At 43.2% G+C, this 24,372-nt stretch overlaps 1 protein-coding gene across 1 annotated transcript in view; it reads left to right on the top strand.

The window, feature by feature from the left end:
• Nucleotides 1–24,372, top strand: part of LOC110522750 (protein unc-13 homolog A) — an 87,132-nt gene that overhangs the window by 7,581 nt on the left and 55,179 nt on the right. The window contains exons 2-10 of the mRNA XM_036969182.1: nt 6,957–6,986; nt 7,087–7,186; nt 13,591–13,708; nt 18,405–18,528; nt 18,861–18,931; nt 19,170–19,221; nt 21,378–21,407; nt 21,579–21,786; nt 22,774–22,893. Of these exons, the coding sequence (XP_036825077.1) occupies nt 6,957–6,986; nt 7,087–7,186; nt 13,591–13,708; nt 18,405–18,528; nt 18,861–18,931; nt 19,170–19,221; nt 21,378–21,407; nt 21,579–21,786; nt 22,774–22,893 (853 nt within the window). The remainder of the gene's footprint in view (nt 1–6,956; nt 6,987–7,086; nt 7,187–13,590; nt 13,709–18,404; nt 18,529–18,860; nt 18,932–19,169; nt 19,222–21,377; nt 21,408–21,578; nt 21,787–22,773; nt 22,894–24,372) is intronic.

The following is a 24,372-nucleotide window of genomic DNA, read 5'->3' on the forward strand; positions in this document are numbered from 1 at the left end:
AAATGCTTTTCCAACAGTCTTGAAGGAGTTCCCACATATGCTGAGCACTTATTGGTTGCTTTTTCTTCACTGCGGTCCAACTCATCCCAAACCATCTCAATTGGGTTGTTAACAGGACAATGACCCAACACACCTAAAGGACCGACACTGCCCTTACTGCATTTGAGACCTTCAAATGCCTCTTCACCTCTGCACCCATCCTTAGGCAGCCAGATTCTACCGTTCCTTTTGTTCTGGAGGTGGATGCATCCGAGGTTGGCGTGGGAGCGGTTCTCTCTCAGCGGGTCGGGACACCTCCCAAATTACACCCATGTGGCTTCTTTTCCAAGAAACAGTCACCTGCTGAGAGGAACTATGATGTCGGGAACCGAGAGCTTCTCGGCATTAAGCTGGCTATCGATGAGTGGTGCTGCTGGTTAGAGGGAGCTCATCACCCATTCCTTGTTCTTACCGACCACCTCAATTTGGAGTACTTAAGATGTGCTAAGAGGCTCAACCCCAGACAGGCTCGCTGGGCACTCTTCTTCACCCAATTCAACTTCATAGTCACCTACCTGCCCTGCAAGAAAAATGTGAAGGCTGATTCCTTATCCCGTCTATTTGACGCCTCTTTCTCTAACCCAGCTCCCGAGCCCATCCTGCCGCCATCTTGTGTCGTGGGACCCATACAGTGGGAAATCCAAGCAGCCATCCAAGAGGCTCTACGCCACGACCCAGCACCTCCAGGAACCCCTGCAGGCAAGACTTAACTAATGCTATGGTGCCATACCTCGCTGAGTTCTCGGCATCCCAGAATCACCCGGACCACGGAGCTACTGCGCAAGTTCAGCCGACGTCCAGGATTATGTTCTTTCCTGTCCCGTCTGTGCTTGGGCAAAGAGCCCTCGCCAACTACCTACCGGCCTTTACCTACACCACACAGACCATAGTCCCGACCATAGTCGCCATGGATTTCCTCATGGATCTGCTGGACTCTTCAGGCTTCATGACTATTTTAGTTGTAGTGGACCGGTTCTCCAAGATGTGCCAACTCATCACCCTTCCGCATCTACCTAATGCCATGGAAATTGCCAAGTGCATTTTCCAACAGGTATGGGATCCCGGAAGATATCGTTTCGAATCGGGGACATCAGACGGAATGCCTGCACCCACCAACCACCAACCACAAAAGTGGAGTCGCTATCTAGCTTGGGCCGAATACACACCGAATGCATTCCTCAATCCATCTCATTCCTTTTCAGTGTGTCCTCAGATACTTCTGCTCCTCACAATACAACTGATTACGCATTAAGAAGGAAAGAAATTCCACAAATGAACTTTTTTTTTTTTCCCCTCCCCAATTTCGTGGTATCCAATTGTTGTAGTAGCTACTATCTTGTCTCATTGCTACAACTCCCGTACGGGCTCGGGAGAGACGAAGGCTGAATGTCATGCGTCCTCCGATACCCAACCAGCCGTACTGCTTCTTAACACAGCGCGCATCCAAACCGGAAGCCAGCCGCACCAATGTGTCGGAGGCTACACCGTGCACCTGGCAACCTTGGCTAGCGCGCACTGCGCCCGGCCCGCCACAGGAGTCGCGATGAGACAAGGAGATCCCTACCGACCAATCCCTCCCTAACCCGGACGACGCTAGGCCAATTGTGCGTCGCCCCACGGACCTCCCGGTCGCAGCCGGACCTCCCGGTCGCAGCGCCCTTAACCACTGCGCCACCCGGGAGGCCCACAAATGAACTTTTAACAAGGCACACCTGTTAATGGAAATGCATTCCAGGTGACTACCTCATGAAGCTGGTTGAGAGAATGCCAAGCGTGTGCAAAGCTGTTATCAAGGCTTTTTGATTTGTTTAACACTTTTTTGGTTACTACATGATTCCATATGTGTTATTTCATAGTTTTGATGTCTTTACTATTATTCTACAATGTAGAAAATAATAAAAAATAAAGAAAAACCTTCAAATTATTTGGTGTGTTCAAACGTTTGACTGGTACTGTACCTTGAAAGACTCACAGTTCTAATCGCTGCCAAAGATGCTTCTACAAAGTATCGATTCAGGGGTGTAAATACCTATGTAAATTAGATATTGCTGTAGTCCTATTTCATTTTTAAAAAATCTAAAAACATGTTTTTCGCTTTGTCATTATGGGGTATTGTGTGCAGATGGGTGAAAAAAAAGAATTCAGGCTGTAACACATCAAAATGTGGAGTATGTCAAGGGGTATGAATACTTTCTGAAGGCACTGTAGGTCTATTTGCATATCTTCAGATCATTAGTGATAAGGAAGAGGCTTGCTCAGTGCTCTGGGATAGAGTAGATTCCTAGCTGCATTGTGCCTAGAGACACATTACCATGTCAAACAGTACACACACACACTTCCTTGCTGTAATGGGCTTGTTTTTAGTTGAGAAACCCTCAGTCATTTCTTCTTCCCACATGAATAATGTGTTCAGTGGCACAGCTAGCTAGCATGAATAATGCTGTAATCCAATGCAAGGATAATTATCTTGCGCCAGCCGATGCCTGTTCAGTTCCATATAATCAGACACGATATTACATTATCTCATGCTCTGTTTACGTTCTGAATACATGACGCCTGTACCTTGACACGGAGAAGGCAATAACCAGGCTTCTCTTTGAAAGAGAGCAAGCCCTTGGCTTTCATTTCATTTTTCAATTTCTGTGGATTCAATGTTTAAAATTATTTTTCACAAGGGTGCATTTAATTGGATCCTGTTAAATTATACAGCCTTGACCTTTGATTATGCTTACTATTATCACGTTATAATCAAGATTAATTTCACTATACTCCCCTGAGTATGGGGTGAGTGGGTGACTTGATTTTCCCTTCAATTAGATAGAATAAGATGATATGGTGGGATTAATACATTATGTTGTCTCATTCCTGCCTTTCAGATCATTTTTATTTTCTAGCTCCTTCTAGCTAGCTTCTAGCTTCTGTTTCTTCACAACTGAGAATTCCTCCGACATTATAGAATTCCTGCAGGTTACAGGTTTGAATTATATTGCTGTTGCTTGCTCTTGGTACAAATACAACTGCTCTGAAGTATGAGGTGCTTGTAAGCTTTTGATTGGAAAATCTCAGGCAATAAAACCTTGGCGCTCCTCTGTTGGCCGAGAGCAGCATTATTTGCTGCGAAGAGAATCTGTAATTGCTGTTGTAAGGAAGAGGACACATTTCGGAGGGTTTGTACGAAATGTTGGCTTAGTTTTTTTTTGTAAACCCTCCTGCCGTCACAGCCAAGATGCTTTAGCATTGTGCCTGTGAGCTGTGTGAGTTCCCCTCTCCTACCCCTCTCCCCTCCCCACCACCACCCCCAACCTCCAATCCGCTACAATTCTTTTTAGTGGTGGAGGTGTTGCGTGGCTCTGCTCTGCTCCTCCCTCGCTTGGCTGCACAGAGAGATTAATGGAGCACAAGAAAAATATATACACACACCACATGGCAGGAGGAGAGAGTGGGAGTGAGAGAGATAGATAGAGAAAGGAGGGCGAGAGAAAGGGGAAATACAGGCAGTGAATCAAGGCTAATGATGGGGAAGGCACTGCGTTGGAGGGTGGGTGGGACATGGTTGGCTGAGGCAGAGGTGTTGAGGAATAGACAGCTGAACAGGCTGGCAGAATGACTGAGTAGAATCCTGGGGGGATAACAATGGAGCTCAAAGTCTCTTTTGTTGTTTGTATTTTGCGGTGTTCCATGGAATTACACCAAAGGGGATTAAGTAGGCTTTTAGATTGAGTAATGATATCATGAAAGACTTAGCTCTGAAGATGGTTAAGTGCATTCTCTAACTCAGGCAACTAACTCAGAGCGAATGGTCTGGGGTCCGCAACATAATTATAATTTGTACACTGCAAATTGTCCACAACTAAGCCTAAAAAGAGATTGTATTTGAAAATAACACTAATTTCATACCTTCAATACATTGACACACAATCACATCTTTTGTGTGTGTGGGGGAATACAGATGTCCTAAAAAGTTTGTAAAACGGCGCTGCCTGTTAACGACCCCTGGTCTAACTCCTCCTCCCCTGCACACTAGCAGGTTAGATTGATATTCAGATTAAACAAACATCATCATCAGCTTCTGTTGGGATGAGCTATTTTAAGTACATCAACTATTGTCATGATGCTTTTTTAAAACCTTTATTTAACTAGGCAAGTCAGTTAAGAACAAATTCTTATTTTCAATGACGGCCTAGGAACAGTGGGTTAACTGCCTTGTTCAGGGGCAGAACTACAGATTTTTACCTTGTCAGCTCGGGGATTCAATCGTGCAACCTTTCGGTTACAACTAAAATCTTAATTGGCTTCATAATTATGATATGGATTATTCATACAGGTGAGAGGGCTCCAGTTGAACCCATAATTATAGAAAATGGGTTAGTAGATATTCAGCACTCTCCGCGCCTGCGCTGCTTGCGGGCATCAGTGTCACGCTCCACTGTGCCCTCAGATAAAATCCTTTGAGGTTCATTTAGCCAACTCCGGGATTCCAAATGGACCACTTTCCTTCTTTTCCTTTTCTTAACTGCAGCTTTTGGAGATGAAGTGAAAGGAGGCGAGCAGTGGGGATTAGATGGAAACCTTTGAATATTAATGCCCTGAACATGGGGGTGCATGGCATCGGCAGGGCAGGCGGGTGGGCGCGGGATGAATTAATAATGAATGAGCCAGTTGACGTCAGAGTGCGTGATTTAAAAAAGTCCTGGTTGCCTAAAGTGAGCCCATAAGAGATGATAGTGGTAACTTTACCTTAACACAGGGTTTCCTTTTTATTTCACCTTTATTTAACCAGGTAGGCTAGTTGAGAACAAGTTCTCATTTACAACTGCGACCTGGCCAAGATAAAGCGATAGAATGACAAACCAAATAAATATGTATAGCAGCCTAGAGGTAGGTAAATTATGGTCTTCTGTCTGGCAGTGGCGAGAATGATGATGAACTATAAGCTGCATGTGTGCACTGCGAAGACTCGTCGGAGGCTTGATCACTTTGGCAAATCAGAATGTTGAAAAGAAATTCTCTGTGCGTCTGCCTTGATGTTCATAAAACTCCCCGAACCCACTCTTGCAAAGAGGAACCCAGAACGATATGTGACCACTTGGTTACGGTGACACTGTTCTGCCGAGGACAGCCAAACTAGAGTGTCCTCCTAAAAGCCCAAGGAGACTGACCCTCTCTGGAAGTTGCTGTAGCCCTGGTTGGGATATTTAGCCTACATTGGCTATTGGTTGAGACGCCAGGCTTGTTCTAACTTGGTATGTCAGGGTAGGAAATTGGAAATGTGAAATAGGCCAAGTTGGAGGTAATAATGCATTTAGGTTATAGTTTATTGAGATGCACGAATACACCACACCAAAACTTGATTTTGTGGCTGTTTTAATACTTCCTTCAATTCTTTGCAGTAATTAGGTTCACTACTTTGTCAGTTGATTTGGTAGCATGTTTAAGCTACGCTAATAAATTATATGAATTAATAGTTCACCTCTCTGTTTTCTTTTATTCTGTAATGGGGTATATTGTAGCCATGTGTTCAAGCTAATCAAATAAAAGTTTATTTACAATACAGAGTGTAAGCTACAGCAATAAAGCTGTCCTCACAAACAGTGCAATGATACTAAGATATATGTATTTGTATTTACATTAGGCTATAGCCTACAAATAGCTAGCTGTACCACATAGTCGTATGTCTATTAGGCTATAGGCCCACCTCAAATTATTATTGTTTGTTCCTGAACTGACCGAACGGCAGAGCTATCCTTAAGCTGTCCTTCAGCACCACACATTTGTTCAACGTCATTGCATGATCCTGGCGCTGTCCTTTCAGCACCCCGAATGACTCTCCAATCGCTTAAAATGACATCTCATCAAGATCTGTTGCCTACGCTTAATAGGCCTACTCATCACTTATTATTATTATTATTATTACAAATAGAAGATCATCACTTCTCACAATGGTGCTAGTTTAGTAAAGTTAGATCAAAGGTGAATCAATGTCTCGCCAGATCACATAAAGATTCATTAGTATTTTAAATAATATAACCAAATATAATAGCATAGCATAGTAGGCCTATAACGTTACTGTTACACCAAAAACACCTCCTTAATTCTAACAAGATTTTAAGATGGTTAGCTAAAGCAGAATAGTCCATATCTGGGCATAGGCAGACGTTGCAATTGGAGGATGCGTGTTATGTTTATTCTATAATGATAGGCTATTCTCTAGGCTACAAACTTTGATGACGTCATTTAAAAAACAGTTTTGCCCTCAATCACATTAAAAATAAAGAACACTACCCCACTGGTGCACGCACGCACCTCTCTGAACCACTCTCTCCTGAGCATAATGCTGAGAGCCTTCCACATCTGTTGACTAATGCAGGCTTTGATATTGAGATCCAGGCATTCTGCCATCAGAGGGAGTGCATTCCACTTCTCCTCCTATGAAATGCCAGGGTCTTGTCAATCACTCACAAACCCCACATGTGCTGATTTGCATATGCTGATTATATGCATATTGCATATTGGGCTCCCGAGTGGCACAGCGGTCTAAGGCACTGCATCTCAGTGCTAGAGGCGTCACTACAGACCCTAGTTCGATTCCAGGCTGTATTACAACCGGCCGTGATTGGGAGTCCCATAGGACGGCGCACAGTCGGCCCAGCGTCGTCCGGATTAGGGCTTGGCCAGGGTAGGCCGTCATTGTAAATCAGAAGTTGTTCTTAACTGACTTGCCTAGTTAAAAATGAAAAATACATAAAAAAATTATAAATACAAATCTAAATCACTTCTTATGCAGAAAAGCTTTTCAGTCCAGAGAGATGTGGGTTATTAATAGGTTTGTTTTTAGAAACCTGAATTTCTAGATTGATTGACCCATTGATCACATTACAGTATGGCTCATTCTTTGTTTCTCTCGGTGTGTTTTGCAGTGAAGAAAGCCAAACTCGATGGGGCCCAAGGTGAGTCAAGACATGTTTGTCCATGTTTGACTTAGTATTAAAAGTCTTAGAAACACTGGTTTGTTTTACAATAAGACTGATATTCCTTGATGTTCCACAGAGAAATTTAACACCTACGTGACGCTGAAAGTGCAGAACGTCAAGAGCACCACCATCACTGTGCGTGGTGCCCAGCCATGCTGGGAGCAGGACTTCATGTTGTGAGTCTTCTTCTTCCTTTTCTCCTTCTTTCTTCTCATTTTCCTCCTCATCTTCCTTGTCTCTCCCCCTCTTTGTCTTTAGTCCTCATCTTACCTCTCTCTCTCGCTCTCTCTCTCTCTCTCTCTCCCTCCCTCCCTCCCTCCCTGACCCAGTTGGCTCTATACGCTTCCTTCCTGCTAGAATTCACATATTTTTTCCTTGTATGAAATAATACTGGTCTCCTCCACTCTGCCCTATTGACCTCACCTTTTCCCTACAGCTCTCTGTGTCTCAGTGACTCACATCCACCACAGGATGAATCATATTGTCTCTCCGTTCTATTGGATTATAGCTGGTTGCTCTCATGGCATATACAGTGCCTTCAGAAAGTATTCACACCCCTTGATTTACAAAGTGGGATTAAAATGGATTTAATTGTCATTGTCATCAATCTACCCAAAATACTCTGTAATGTCAAGAAAAATTCTAACATTTGTAAAAAATAAAAATAAAAAGTAAAAATGAAACACTAATATATCTTGATTAGATAAGTATTCGACCACCTGAGTCAATGCTAGTTAAGGATCATATCACATCTACCTTACCTGACACCCTAGACCCACTTCAATCTGCTCACCGCCCCAATAGATCCACAGACGATGCAATCGCCATTGCACTGCACACTGCCCTATCCCACCTGGACAAGAGGAATAGCTATGTAAGAAAAATGTAAATTTACTATAGCTGAGACTTCAACACCATAGTACCCTCCGAGCTCAATGCCAAGCTTGGGGCCCTGGGTCTGAACCCCGCCCTGTACAACTGGGTCCTGGACTTCCTGATGGTGTGTACTCAGCCCCTTCCTGTATTCCCTGTTCACCCATGACTAGGTGGCCACACATGCCTCCAACTCAATCATCAGGTTTGCTGTCGACACAACCATAGTAGGCCTGCTTACCAACAAGGACGAGACAGCCTACAGGGAGGAGGTGAGGGCCCTGGTGAAGTGGTGCCAGGAAAGTAACCTCTCCCTCAACGTCAACAAAATTAAGGAGTTGATCGTGGACTTCCGGAAAAAGCAGAGGGAGCCCGCTTCTATCCATATTGACAGGACCGCAGTGGAGAAGGTGGAAAGCTTCAAGTTCCTCAGCGTACACATGACTTTTCGGCATACACATCACTGACGATCTGAAATGGTCCACCCACACAGACAGTGTGGTGAAGAAGGCGCAAGAGCCATTCTTCAACCTCAGGAGGCTGAAGAAATTAGGCTTGGCCCCTAAGACCCTCACAAACTTTTACAGATGCACAATTGAGAGCATCCTGTTGGGCTGCCTGGTATGGCAACTCCACCGCCCGCAACCGCAGGGCTCTCCAGAGGGTGGAGTGGTCTGTCCAACGCATCACCGCAGGCACACTGCCTGCCCTCCAGGACACCTACAGCACCCAATGTCACAGGAAGACCAAAAAGACATCAGCCACACGAGCCACGGGTTGTTCACCTCACTATCATCCAGAAGGCGAGGTCAGTACAAATGCATCAAAGCCGGGACCGAGAGACTAAAAAACAGCTTCTATCTCAAGGCCATCAAACTGTTAAATAGCCATTCCTGGCCGGCTACCACCCAGTTTATTTAACCCTGCGTCTTAGAGGCTGCTGCCCTGTAGTATATACATAGACATGGAATCACTGGTCACTTTAAATAATATTTACACACTGTTTACTTATTTGTATATCATACTCATTTGTAAATCATATGTATATACTGTGTTCTATTCTACTATATTTTTTTGTCAATGCCACTCCAACATGGCTCGTCCTAATATTTATATATTTCTTAATTCCATTATTTTACTTTTAGATTTGCATGTATTGTTCTGAATTGTTAGATATTACTGCACTGTTGGAGATAGGAACACAAGCATTTCGCTACACCCTCAATAACATCTGCTAAATGTGTGTATGTGACCAATACAATTTGATTTGAGTATTTCTGGGTAAGTCTCTAATAGGTTTGTGTAGCACATGGGGATGTGTGAAACCTACTCCTCAGCCTGAAGTGCTCCAGCGAATAGCTAGCTTTTTGCGCGGCGCCAACTGTTAAGACACCTCAGGAGGGCGGTAATGTGTGCTAGCAAGGCAGAGATGTACTCGCTAAGCAACCAGTGCAACGTCCTTTACATTTGCACACCTTTATTGTACAATATTTGCACATTATTATTTTTACATTTCTTCAAGCTCTGTCAAGTTGGTTGTTGATCATTGCTAGACAAACATTTTAAAGCTCCTTTGTTTTGTTGATGTTGAAGGAGAGGTTATTTTCCTGGCACCACTCCATAGTCAAGCATAACCACCATGCTTGAAAATATGTGTTGTGTTGGATTTGCCCCAAACATAATGCTTTGTATTTGCTGTATCTTCTTGTCTAAGAAATACTAAAGGAAATAACTGTTCTTTAAAACATAAATCCTTCTTTATTCGAGTTAACTCGGAGCTGTACATTTGTAGTGCATTGAGCTGGGATCTCCTGTTCTCCCACTGCTGTGAGTGGGCTGTGTGTCCCCTAAGTGGTCACGTGGCATCCGATTCAATCTGCAACAGTATTCACGACATAAAGTTAATTTATTTTCCAATTTCTTTGCAGTTTTACTTTAATGCCATTATTGCAAACATGATGCATGTTCTGTACAGGATTCCTTCTGTTCACTCTTGTTTAGTAACTACAATGTTGATCCATCCTCAGTTTTCTCCTATCACAGCCATAAAACTCTGTAACTGTTTCAATGTCACCATTGACCTCATGGTGAAATCCCTGAGCGATTTCCTTCCTCTCTGGCAACTGAGTTAGGAAGGATGCCTGAATCTCAAAGAAATAGTGAATGAAGCTAATTGTGTCCTCTATTGCTCTTTCTACCACGATATACGCTTGCTCTTATTCCAGAATGCACACCAGATATACTCTGGCATTATGTGGCTGAGCGATGAAGAGAAACTAAAATGTTTTTTTGTCCATTGTGCAGTTCCGTTTGCATAATATTTAGATAAAGCCTGGAATAAAAGAAAAAGGGATACCTATAATTAAATTATACAAATATTTAGCTTAGATTGTGTATAGGCTTGTTTCCCACACTAATCTTCTATTTGTGCCAGACTGGGTTCAAATGCCTTCTGTTTCATTTTTATGTATTTATTTATCTGTATATGTTATTTATTTATGTATGTATTAATGTATGTATGTACAGTGGGGAGAACAAGTATTTGATACACTGCCGATTTTGCAGGTTTTCCTACTTACAAAGCATGTAGAGGTCTGTCATTTTTATCATAGGTACACTTCAACTGTGAGAGATGGAATCTAAAACAAAAATCCAGAAAATCACATTGTATGATTTTTAAGTAATTAATTAGCATTTTATTGCATCTGATGCGAAGGATATACTGCTTTCCTGGGAACAGGCCAAAATCACTGTCATTAGCGTGAAGAAAAGGTGGCAGAGGTCGGGCTGCCTTCTGAGAATTCGTAGGCGAGCGAGTAAACTCCCACTGCCATCTGTTCTATTGTCCAACGTTCTATTGGCCAACGTAAAATCGATGACCTACGATCGAGAATATCCTACCAACGGGACATTAAAAACTCTAATATCTTATGTTTCACCAAGTCGTGGCTGAATGACGACATGGATAATATAGAGTTGGTGGGATTTTCCATGCCCCGGCAGAACAGAGAAGCTACGTCTGGTAAAACGAGGGGTGGGGTTGTATGTCAATTTGTCAATAACAGCTGTTGTGCGTTGTCTAATATTAAAGAAGTCTCGAGGTATTGCTCGAAGTCTCGAGATATTGCTTATGATAATGATCTATATTATTCGTAGCCGTCTATTTACCACCACAAACTGATGCTGGCACTAAGACTGCACTCAACCAACTCTATAAGGACATAAGAAAACAAGAAAATGCTCATCCAGAAGCGGCGCTCCTAGTGGCCGGGGACTTTAATCGGTTTGACCTAATTTCTACCAGCATGTCACATGTGCAACCAGAGGAGAAAAAACTCTAGACCACCTTTACTCCATACGCAGAGACGCATACAAAGCTCTCCCCTGCCCTCCATTTGGAAAATCTGCCCATAATTCTATCTTGCTGATTCCTGCTTACAAGCAAAAACTAAAGCAGGAAGTACCAGTGACTCGCTCAATATGGAAGAGGTCAAATGCTATAGGACTGTTTTGCTAGCACAGACTGGAATATGTTCTGGGATTCATCCAATGGCATTGAGGAGTATACCACATTAGTGATGCTTCATCAATAAGTGCATCGACGACATCGTCCCCACAGTGACCATACGTACATATCCCAACCAGAAGCCATGGATTACAGGCAATATCCGCATCGAGCTAAAGGCTAGAGCTTCCACTTTCAAGGTGTGGGACATTAATCTGGACACTTATAAGAAATCCCGCTATGCCCTCAGACGAACCATCAAACAAGCAAAGAGTCAATACAGGATTAAGATTGAATCCTACTACACTGGCTCTGGCACTCATCAGATGTGGCAGGGCTTGAAAACTATTGCGGATTACAAAGGGAAACCCAGACGCGAGTTAAATGCCTTTTATGCTCGCTTCGAGGCAAGCAACACTGAAGCATGCACGAGAGCACCAGATGTTCTGGACGACTGTGGGATAACGCTCTCGGTAGCCGATGTGAGGTGTGGTTTCCGTCTAGCCACTCTACCATAAAGGCCTGATTGGTGGAGTGCTGCAGAGATGGTTGTCCTTCTGAAAGGTATTCCCATTTCCACAGAGGAACTCTAGAGCTCTTCCAGAGTTACCATCGGGTTCTTGGTCACCTCCCTGACCAAGGCCCTTCTCCCCCAATTGCTCAGTTTGGCCGTGCGACAAGCTCTAGGAAGAGTCTTGGTGGTTCCAAACTTCTTCCATTTAAGAATTATGGAGGCCATTGTGTTCTTGATGACCTTAAATGCTGCAGAAATGTTTTAGGTACCCTTCCCCAGATCTGTGCCTCGACACAATCGTGTCTCGGAGCTATGTGGACAAATGCTTTGACTTCATGGCTTGGTTTTTGCTCTGACATATAGACAGGGGTGTGCCTTTCCAAATCATGTCCAATCAATTGAGTTTACCACAGGTGGACTCCATTGAAGTTCTAGAAACATGTGATCAGTGGAAAAAGGATGCACCTGAGCTAAATTTCGAGTCTCATAGTCTGAATACTTATGTAAATAAGGTATTTCTCTAATTTTTGGGGGGAGAGAGAAACAAAAATGAAAAAACTGTTTTCGCATTGTCATTATGGGGTATTGTGTGTACATTGCTGAGGATTTTTTTTGTTAATCCATTTTAGAATAAGGCTGTAACGTAACAAAATATGGAAAAAGTCAAGGGGTCTGAATACTTTCCGAAGGCACTGTATGTATGTGTATATGTATGTATATGTATGTATGTGTATATATGTGTATTTTTTACTGCTCTATGGATATAATTATTGTTTGTATAACCTTATTTATTATTATGTATTGATTTTGATGTATTTTTTTATTTCATTTTTTATGCGATGCACACTGGTGATTTGACACAAAAATAAAATGTCATTCATTCATATATTCATTTCATTTCATTAATTAATTAATTCATTCATTCATTCATGTAGTGACTAGGTGTGTTGATACACCATCTAAAGTGTAATTAATAACTTCACCATGCTCAAAAGGATATTCAATGTCTGCTTTTTTCCCTCCCATCTATAAATAGGCCCCCTTCTTTACGAGGCATTGGAAAACCTCCCTGTTCTTTGTGGATGAATCTGTGTTTGAAATTCACTGCTTGACTGAGGGACCTTACAGATAGTTGGATGTGTGGTAAAGAGATGAGATAGTCATTCAAAAAGTATTTTAAACACTGTTATTGCACACAGAGTGAGTCTATGGAAGTTATAATGTGACTTGTTAAGCACATTTTTACTCCTGAACTTATTTAGGCTTGACATAACAAAGGGGTTGAATACTTATTGACTCAAGACATTTCAGCTTTTAATTTTTAATAAATGTGTAAACATTCCTAAAAACTTTATTCCACTTTGACATTATGGGGTATTGTGTGTAGGCTAGTGACACAAAATCTCATCTTAATCAATTTTAAGTTCAGGCTGTAACATCACAAAATATGGAAAAAGTCAAGGGGTGTGAATACTTTCTGAAGGCGCTGTAAAATTAATTTATTTGTGAGATCGGTTATATCGGTGGGTTATATTGTTTCATTTCCTCATCTCATCACGTCTCTTGTTGTCTCATACTCGTTCTCTATCTCTCTCTCTGCCCTGCCATCCTCTCTCATACCTCCTTTCCCTCTCTCAATCCCTCTGTTATGCTTCCTCATTTCTCTCTCTCTCTCTCTCTCTCTCTAGTGAGATCAACAGGCTGGATCTGGGGCTGACAGTGGAGGTGTGGAACAAAGGGTTAATCTGGGACACCATGGTGGGCACCTTGTGGATCCCCTTGGAAAACATCCGCCAGTCTGATGAGGTACGGTATGCCCCCCCTGGCGCCCCCCTCTCCTCCCCCACCACACCTCACCCTCCTGGGTGTACAAGGTGTTTTACAAGCAGCACATCTGAGGCTCAGACACAAGTACATCACAACACTAGACTGATACTGTTTGTTGTCACAGCATTTCAAAGTGTTTAAGGTGGAACACAATTCATATCAGGGATGAAAGGAGTTTAAGGCAGGGCTCCAGACTGTGACCATTTATTCACATTTTGCTACCCTATAACTCGTTTTTTCCCCTCATACCCCATACTGCCAAAGCAAAAACAGGTTTATTTCAATTTTAGCACATATATTAAAATTAAAAACGGAAATATTAAATCAAATTGTATTGGTCACATGGTTAGCGGATGTTATTGCGAGTGTAGCAAAATGCTTGTGCTTCTAGTTCAGACAGTGCAGCAATATCTAACAAGTAATATCTGACAATTCCACAACAAATACCTAATACACACAAATCTAAGTAAAGGGATGGAATAAGTACATATAATATGTACATATAAATATATGGATGAGCAATGACCGAGCGGCCTAGGCAAGATGCAATAGATGGTATAAAATACAGTATATACAGTGCCTTGCGAAAGTATTCGGCCCCCTTGAACTTTGCGACCTTTTGCCACATTTCAGGCTTCAAACATAAAGATATAAAACTGTATTTTTTTTGTGAAGAATCAACAACAAGTGGGACACAATCATGAAGTGGAACGACATTTATTGGATATTTCAAACTTTTTTAACAAATCAAAAACTGAAAAATTGGTCGTGCAAAATTATTCAGCCCCTTTACTTTCAGTGCAGCAAACTCTCTCCAGAAGTTCAGTGAGGATCTCTGAATGATCCAATGTTGACCTAAATGACTAATGATGATAAATACAATCCACCTGTGTGTAATCAGGTCTCCGTATAAATGCACCTGTACTGTGATAGTCTCAGAGGTCCGTTAAAAGCGCAGAGAGCATCATGAAGAACAAGGAACACACCAGGCAGGTCCGAGATACTGTTGTGAAGAAGTTTAAAGCCGGATTTGGATACAAAAAGATTTCCCAAGCTTTAAACATCCCAAGGAGCACTGTGCAAGCGATAATATTGAAATGGAAGGAGTATCAGACCACTGCAAATCTACCAAGACCTGGCCGTCCCTCTAAACTTTCAGCTCATACAAGGAGAAGACTGATCAGAGATGCAGCCAAGAGGCCCATGATCACTCTGGATGAACTGCAGAGATCTACAGCTGAGGTGGGAGACTCTGTCCATAGGACAACAATCAGTCGTATATTGCACAAATCTGGCCTTTATGGAAGAGTGGCAAGAAGAAAGCCATTTCTTAAAGATATCCATAAAAAGTGTCGTTTAAAGTTTGCCACAAGCCACCTGGGAGACACACCAAACATGTGGAAGAAGGTGCTCTGGTCAGATGAAACCAAAATTGAACTTTTTGGCAACAATGCAAAACGTTATGTTTGGCGTAAAAGCAACACAGCTCATCACCCTGAACACACCATACCCACTGTCAAACATGGTGGTAGCAGCATCATGGTTTGGGCCTGCTTTTCTTCAGCAGGGACAGGGAAGATGGTTAAAATTGATGGGAAGATGGATGGAGCCAAATACAGGACCATTCTGGAAGAAAACCTGATGGAGTCTGCAAAAGACTTGAGACTGGGACGGAGATTTGTCTTCCAACAAGACAATGATCCAAAACATAAAGCAAAATCTACAATGGAATGGTTCAAAAATAAACATATCCAGGTGTTAGAATGGCCAAATCAAAGTCCAGACCTGAATCCAATCGATAATCTGTGGAAAGAACTGAAAACTGCTGTTCACAAATGCTCTCCATCCAACCTCACTGAGCTCGAGCTGTTTTGCAAGGAGGAATGGGAAAAAATGTCAGTCTCTCGATGTGCAAAACTGATAGAGACATACCCCAAGCGACTTACAGCTGTAATCGCAGCAAAAGGTGGCGCTACAAAGTATTAACTTAAGGGGGCTGAATAATTTTGAACGCCCAATTTTTCAGTTTTTGATTTGTTAAAAAAGTTCAATAAATCCAATAAATGTCGTTCCACTTCATGATTGTGTCCCACTTGTTGTTGATTCTTCACAAAAAAATACAGTTTTATATCTTTATGTTTGAAGCCTGAAATGTGGCAAAAGGTCGCAAAGTTCAAGGGGGCCAAATACTTTCGCAAGGCACTGTACATATCGGATGAGTAATGCAAGATATGTAAACATCATTATAGTGGCATTAATAAAGTGACTAGTGATCCATTTGTTAGAGTGGACAATGATTTCAAGTCTGTATGTAGGCAGCAGCCTCTCTGTGTCATTGATGGCTGTTTAACAGTCTGATAGCCTTGAGATAGAAGCAATTTTTCAGTCCCTGCTTTGATGCACCTCTACTGACCACGCCTTCTGGATGATAGCGGGGGGAGCCTTCCTGTGACATCGGGTGCTGTAGGTGTCCTGGAGGGCAGGTAGTTTGCCCCCGGTGATGTATTGTGCAGACCGCACCACTCTCCTGGAGAGCCCTGCGGTTGAGGGAGGCGCAGTTGCCGTACCAGGCGGTGATACAGCCCGACAGGATGCTCTCAATTGTGCATCTGTAAAAGTTTGTGAGGGTTTTAGAGCAGTAAAAATAATTGTTTTGTCATACCTGTGGTATACAGCCTGATATACCATGGCTGTCAGCCATGCACGTAAAGGTGAAGGCAAATTCATCCCTATTGTCAAGACGTTGCCTTCTTTGGGTACAGCGAGCACCATCCCCCGCTCTCTGCTTCTACAACCAGACTGCTGTGGTCAGAGTGAGGTTGTAAATTCCTTGGGAAGTCCTTGCCACATGGCCACACAGTATAGATATAAAGTTTCATAGAGAACAAAGGAATTTCTTCCACCTCACAGAACTTGAGGTCCGAACAACGTTTACGTTCCGGAGAAGGTATAAAAGATCGGTGAAGAATCCAGCTACGAACTGGTCCGTTTGTTACAACTTGGGGAAGCTCATGGGAGACGGTGCGGCCACATTACCATAACGCTGTTTATATAATAGCCTCAGATATGAGGTTTACATCTAATTGTTGTATAAGATGAATGAGTGAGGATGATACTGTTTGTAAAATTGTGTAATGTGATTTTGGACTGTTTAATGATGGAAACTCCAATTACCTTTTGAGTTGAACTAAATCAGAGGACCGCCCATGAGCCCAGTTAGGGTCAGGCATCCTGGGACAGCCCCTTTTCTGCAATTCCGAATTAAACCCAACTTTGAGATATTTTCAACCAGACCATGTTTCTCTCAATCACGGGAGGACAAAGGTTGCAGACCATTGCTGAATCTTTTAACCATACCACGTGGTTAAACTCTTAGACTATCGATACCGACAGAATAAGAACAAGTCTTTGATATGAATTACTAGTCTGCAGCTAGGAATTCGGTATCATTGAACGCGAAGAACGACAACCGCCAAAACATCTATTCTACAACAACATGAATGAATGTCACTCTGAACTATCCACTATAACTACGACAGAGAGAGAGAGACGGACAATTCTACAAAATAAACAAACTTTTCAACAGCGATCAAGACGACACACTGAGCGTAAATATATATATTGATTGCAATTGTTCCCGAATGAGTGAGCGTTCATGTGCAAAGGATTAGCATTTCAATTGTTATAATTATCAACTCTGTAGTGACTTCTTAGTCGACCCCCACTTCCCTTTTGTCTAACAAGCCGCCGTGCCGGTTTAGCCCACTAGGGCACATTCTCCTATCATTTCTTGTAACCATATTTACTTTGTTGTTTTGTTTATGCATTTCTGTGAATTACTTAGTTAGTAATAAATAAAGGATTTAAGACAATTGATGTATGGATGACTCATAGTGAAGACTGGGTTCATGCAGATAACCAACAATTTCTGACGTTTGGAATGAGACCAAAGTGAGGTAAAATAAATAATTCATTAATCAGAAGACTATTGATCAGATATGAAAATATCTGAAAGGTTATATTGGGAAATTCTAACTTTGTAATCTGAATATTTTCCTTGGTGCCCCGACTAATTACAGAGAATCTTTGATAAAAACTAAGTCTTCAATTTAATGATAGTAAAGACACGACACTATTGAAAAAAAATGATGGAGACCTATTATGACAGTAAATTAAAAGCCTAATTGTCAACCCAGAATTCATGGCAACCACTGGATTAGGTTGTATATCAAAATAGTTTGAATCATGCATTCCTGCGTATACATGTTAGATTTAACAACTTATTTATTGAATATCTTCTCAGTGGTCTATTACTCTTCTTAATAAAGCATTGTGAATGAATTTATAATTACTTTATAAGATGATGGTTCAAGTGTATTCTATTGTGTGATGCTGCGGGGTGCCACCAATCATGGGCTGGTGCCACCAACTGAAAAAGTTAGTGGCACCAGTGCCACCAGGGGACAATGTTGTAACAGGATGTATCTCCCCCGCCTCCAAAATACTTTAGCTAGGGCTATTTTTAGCCCTAGCCCCATCCTAGCCCCGTACAGTAACAGTACGTGTGTGTGTGTGTGTGTGTGTGTGTGTGTGTGTGTGTGTGTGTGTGTGTGTGTGTGTGTGTGTGTGTGTGTGTGTGTGTGTGTGTGTGTGTGTGTGTGTGTGTGTGTTTTAGGAGGGGCCGGGGCAGTGGCTGACCTTAGACTCCCAGGTCATCATGGCTGAGAATGAGATCACAGGCACCAAAGACCCCACCTTCCACCGCGTGCTGCTGGACAGCCGATTTGAACTGCCATTAGGTCAGATGACTCATGTCAAATGACTCACTCATGTCAAATGTGCTCTCTATTGTGCCTTGAAAGTGAACTATAACCCTATCTCCTTGTTATTACCTACAGTATATCTACATCATTATATCTGAATATACTCACGGACAATGGAAGCCTATGAGTGTCAAAGTATATTGCAATCATTTGGAACCGAGCATTGTGTGTGCATCTGTGCGTGTGTGTGCGTGCATGTGTGTGTGTGTGTGTGTATGTATGTGCGTGCCCGCGTATGTCTGTGCATATACAGTTGTCTGTGTGTGTGTCCTAAGTGCCTGACCAGTAAATGGGTCTTTCTGCTTCAGACATTCCAGAGGATGAGGCTCAATACTGGGCCAAGAAACTGGAGCAGCTCAACTCCATGAGGGACCAGGGCGTAAGGCACACTTCCTCCTCCCCTCTCTTTGTGCTTACATCTTACCCGCTACAAGGCAGGGCTATCAGTAATTCCAAAAGTCCTAACTTACTCGATGCATTAAATATGATATAGACCTTGTGTGTGTGTGTGTGTGTGTGTGTGTGTGTGTGTGTGTGTGTGTGTGTGTGTGTGTGTGTGTGTGTGTGTGTGTGTGTGTGTGTGTGTGTGTGTGTGTGTGTGTGTGTGTGTGTTACAGTATACATACCAGGAAGAGGAGAGACCACTTCAAGCACCATCAACACAATGCTGTGAGTAGTAGACACTTGATACTACCTGTATCGTCTTCAGTCTCCTTCTCCCCTCTTTCATACAGCATCCTCCTCCCTTTCATCCTTCCTTCTTCTTTTAACTTTCTTCATGGCCCTCTTCTTCCTCCTTCTCACTCTTCCTCTTTGCTATCCTCCCCTTCATCCTCCTTCTTCTCATATTCACTTTATTCCTCCTCTTCCTTTTTCTCCACCCCTTCCTCTTCTTCCTCATCCTCCTCTTTCTCCACCCCTTCCTCTTCTTCCTCATCCTCCTCTTCCTCCTCCACTTCACTTCACTTTATTCCTCCCTCTCCCCCTCTTCTTCACTCTCCACCTCCTGATTTGAGGGGAAGCAGCGAATCAAATCAAAAATCAAATCATATTTTATTAGTCACATACACATATTTAGCAGATGTTATTGCGGGTGTAGCGACATGCTTGTGTTCCTAGCTCCAACAGCGCAGTAGGATCTAACAATTCACAACAATACACACAAATCTAAAAGTAAAATAATGAAATTAAGAAATGTATAAATATTAGGTCGAGCAATGTCAGAGTGGCATTGACTAGAACACAGTAGAATACAGTATATACATATGAGATGAGTAAAGCAGTATGTAAACATTTAAACATTATTGAAGTGACTAGTGTTTCATTATTAAGTGGCCAGTGATTCCATGTCTATGTATATAGGGCAGCAGCCTCTAAGGTGCAGGGTTGCATAACCTGGTGGAAGCTGGCTAGTGATGGCTAGTTAACAGTCTGATGGCCTTGAGATAGAAGCTGTTTTTCAGTCTCTTGATGCACCTGTACTGACCTCGCCTTCTGGATCGTAGCGCAGTGAACATGCCGTGGCTCGGTTGGTTGATGTCCGTGATGATCTTTTTGGCCTTCCTGTGACATTGGGGGCTGTAGGTGTCCTGAAGAGCAGGTAGTTTGCCCCCGGTGATGTATTGGACAGACCGCACCACCCTCTGGAGAGCCTTACGGTTGCGGGCGGTGCAGTTGCTGTACCAGGCGGTGATACAGCCCAACAGGATGCTCTCAATTGTGCATCTGTAGAAGTTTGTGAGGATTTTAGGGGCGATAATCATTTAGTTCAGTTACCTTTGCTTTCTTGGGTATAGGAACAATTGTGGACATCTTGAAGCAAGTGGGGACAGCAGACTGGGATAGGGAGAGATTGAATATGTCCGTAAACACGCCAGCCAGCTGGTCTGTGCATGCTCTGAGGACGCGGCTAGGGATGCCGTCTGGGCCGGCAGCCATGCGAGGATTAACACGCTTAAATGTCTTACTCACGTCGGCAACGGAGAAGGAGAGCCCACAGCCCTTGGTAGCGGGCCGCGTTGGTGGCACTGTACTATCCTCAAAGCAGGTGAAGAAGGTGTTTAGCTTGTCCGCAGGCAGGCAGGCGTATGGAAGGATTAGGAGAAAAGCTGACATGATGAATCAAGCCAGCAGGCCTGCCTCATCGTCAACTCCACACACAGTGATTTATGGCTGCTGGCTGTGTGATGGATGTGTGCTGACATACTTACACTGCCCTGTCAGACACAGCCCTGTCTGTCTGATGATGACAGCCCAGGTGAGTGGGCGGAGACGTCTGTGGATGAGTCTGGGCTGCGGTGGGTGTTTCAGTCTGTCAGTAGGTGTGTGTGTGCGTGTGTGCCTGCTTGCATGACTGCGTGCGTGGGTGAGAGACGGTTTGTGAGCAACCAGCCATGAAGGTTGGTCAGTGTACGTGTGAGTGCTTGTGCGTGTGCGTGTGCATGCATGCGTGTCTACGTGCTGTGTTTCAGTGAGTGTGTATTGATGGTGGCTGCTTATGGGCTATGAGTCATGGGGCGCTGGGTTGGCAGCTCTACTGGTGAGAGTTATGGCTGACTCCCCACTGCGCTCTGCTAATTGCCACACCCTGAACCCTCCTTGGCCCTCCATCCGTCACAAGGTCAGCCATCTTGTCTTCGCTGGCCTGCTCCGTCTCCAGCTCCACTCTGGGTTGTACCCCCCAATCAGAATGGTTCCCGGGGGTTCAGTACCCTCACCCTGACTGGTTTATTTCCTGGTCATATGGTTGTACATTCTTTAACCTGAAGTTCATATCTCAGGCCCAAATCAACATTGTGTTAACTTCTTACTGCCTGTCCCTGTAGGTAACTGGAGTCTGTGGGGAAACCAGCAAAGTGAGTTTTTATAGCTTTTCACACAGTTTAGCACTATAAATGTGATGTATCTGCTTTAGGCCTGTACTGGCAGGTTTTTATAATTAGTCACCAAGCACTCACTAGCATCCTGGGTAATGAACCTAGCCCCTATAATAATCATAATATTTCAACCATTTCCTGTGTGTGTAGATGAGGACCCAGACAGTGCAATGGACGACAGAGACAGTGACTACCGCAGTGAGACCAGTAACAGCATCCACCCTCCCTTCTACACCATGTCTCAGCCCAACACCTCCATGCACCAGTACCCCATCCTGAGAGACCAGCGCTACTCCTCGCACACCTCCTACAACGGCTCCATCCAAGAGCTGGACTATGACAACCATAGAGCTATCAGGTAACCTAACCTCTCTGATGTCCTGTCCTCCTTATCTGGTTCATTATCTGGTTTACTCGGTCCTCTGGGTCTCAATAAGGGGTTCGTCCCAATAAGCCCAAGTGCCTTCCTTTCCTTGTTTCCTTCATTTTATAATTACATTTGAGTAATGTCTTTACAAGCTGCTATCCTACAGTTGTACTAATCAAAAAACATGCAGGGTAGATTAAATGTATAAGTTGTACATTTCCCCTGTCCAGCTCTTTGAGATCTGTGTGGGTGAAGGAAAGAAGACGAGGAAAGGAAACAACGCTGGACTATTGAGACACACACACAGCATGGATCTCACCTCCTTTTCTTAGTCAAGGGATCCATACTGACTTTGTCTCGTCTGGAGATCAACACTCTGTTCTCACAGAGTGAAGCAGACTGATTGTCAGACCCTTGTTTGATTTCACATTCACACTGATGTTTTATGGTAACCTGTTGTCCCAATGTGACTTCACTGTCTCTGGCCTCACTATATCAGCCTGAAGGAGCAGCCCATTGTATACAGGTCGTCTGTCAAGATCCTTACTGGCACCTTGTCACAATGATCATTGTGTGTGTGTATACACGTGTGTGTGCGTATGTTTGGCTGAAATACAGTCCCCTGTGATCATGAAGAAACTTGTTTTGCCAAAAAATCTAAACAAGTGTGTTTTTTTGTCTGTTGTTCAAAGGCGCAAGTTCACTCAAACTCATACATTGCTAGGTGCAGCCACATTATTGCATAAAGGCTTCTATCAGCAGTGATTCTGTTTTAAGCGATATGAACCTGCAAGGTCCACTATGGCTAAAAACCCATCACTATCTATCATGCCAGCGATCTTTATGCAGTAGGTGTGCTGGGCAGTGTGTGTTTCAGTTTGGTGTGTGTACGTTGCTGTTTGTCTTTGAAAAGCCTTTGGCTGGGCTGTACTGATGCTTCTCCTCTCCTGCGTCTCCTCTCCTGCCCCAACCTGCCAGATGCTATGATACTTTAGACTCAGCCATCAACGGGCACAGCGATCTCGATTCAGCTTCAGGTTCAAGCCGGCACACCAGCCGCCAGTACACTCTAGACAGTAGGCACTCACTCTCCAATAGGTGGGTCTCTGCACCTCCTCTCCACCTCCTCCTCTTCCTCATCTTCCTCCTCACATCTGTCCGACAGAAATGCTGGTTTCTATCGGACAGCAGGCCAATGTGTGTTCTTGTGGGTCTGTGTGTGTGGGTCTGTGTGTGTGGGTCTGTATGTATGTATGTATGTATGTATGTATGGATGAGAGAGACAGAGAGAGAGCGAGAGAGCGAGAGAGAGAGAGAGACAAACAAAGAGAGACAGACAAACAAAGAGAGACAGACAAACAAAGAGAGAGACAAACAAAGAGAGAGACAAACAAAGAGAGACAAACAAAGAGAGAGACAAACAAAGAGAGAGACAAACAGAGAGACAAACAGAGAGAGAGACATACAAAGAGAGAGACAAACAAAGAGAGAGACAAACAAAGAGAGAGACATAGAAAGAGAGAGACAAACAAAGAGAGAGACAAACAAAGAGAGAGGCAAACAAAGAGAGAGACAAACAAAGAGAGAGACATAGAAAGAGAGAGACAAACAAAGAGAGAGACAAACAAAGAGAGAGACATAGAAAGAGAGAGACAAACAAAGAGAGAGACAAACAAAGAGAGAGACATAGAAAGAGAGAGACAAACAAAGAGAGAGACAAACAAAGAGAGAGGCAAACAAAGAGAGAGGCAAACAAAGAGAGAGACATAGAAAGAGAGAGACAAACAAAGAGAGAGACAAACAAAGAGAGAGGCAAACAAAGAGAGAGACATAGAAAGAGAGAGACAAACAAAGAGAGAGACATAGAAAGAGAGAGACAAACAAAGAGAGAGACATAGAAAGAGAGAGACAAACAAAGAGAGAGACATAGAAAGAGAGAGACAAACAAAGAGAGAGACAAACAAAGAGAGAGACAAACAAAGAGAGAGACATAGAAAGAGAGAGACAAACAAAGAGAGAGACAAACAAAGAGAGAGACAAACAAAGAGAGAGACAAACACAGAGAGAGACAAACAAAGAGAGAGACAAACAAAGAGAGAGACAAACAAAGAGAGAGACATAGAAAGAGAGAGACAAACAAAGAGAGAGACAAACAAAGAGAGAGGCAAACAAAGAGAGAGACAAACACAGAGAGAGACAAACAAAGAGAGAGAGAAACAAAGAGAGAGACAAACAAAGAGAGAGAGAAACAAAGAGAAGAGACAAACAAAGAGAAAGACATAAAAAGAGAGAGACGAACAAAGAGTTTGCATGTGTGTGCGCTTCTTGATTGAGTAGCAGGTTGGGGGTCAGGATTCTGTCTGTGAGTTTGTATGTGGTTTTGTGCATATTCCGTGTGTGTATGTGTTTGTGCGTGTTGGTGTCCTTTCCTCAGGTGTTCTGTTTTCCTGTCCCCCCGTCTCATGCATTATTGAACCTTCACTGCTCTAATCGATAGTGTGTAAACGGGTGGACTTGTGTGTTGGGGTTTGTGTTGTTCCTGTCTGCTCTCTCTCTCTAACTCATGCCGCGTCTCAT

This window comes from Oncorhynchus mykiss, chromosome 30 (assembly GCF_013265735.2).
Source record: "Oncorhynchus mykiss isolate Arlee chromosome 30, USDA_OmykA_1.1, whole genome shotgun sequence".
Taxonomy (NCBI): Eukaryota; Metazoa; Chordata; class Actinopteri; order Salmoniformes; family Salmonidae; genus Oncorhynchus; species Oncorhynchus mykiss.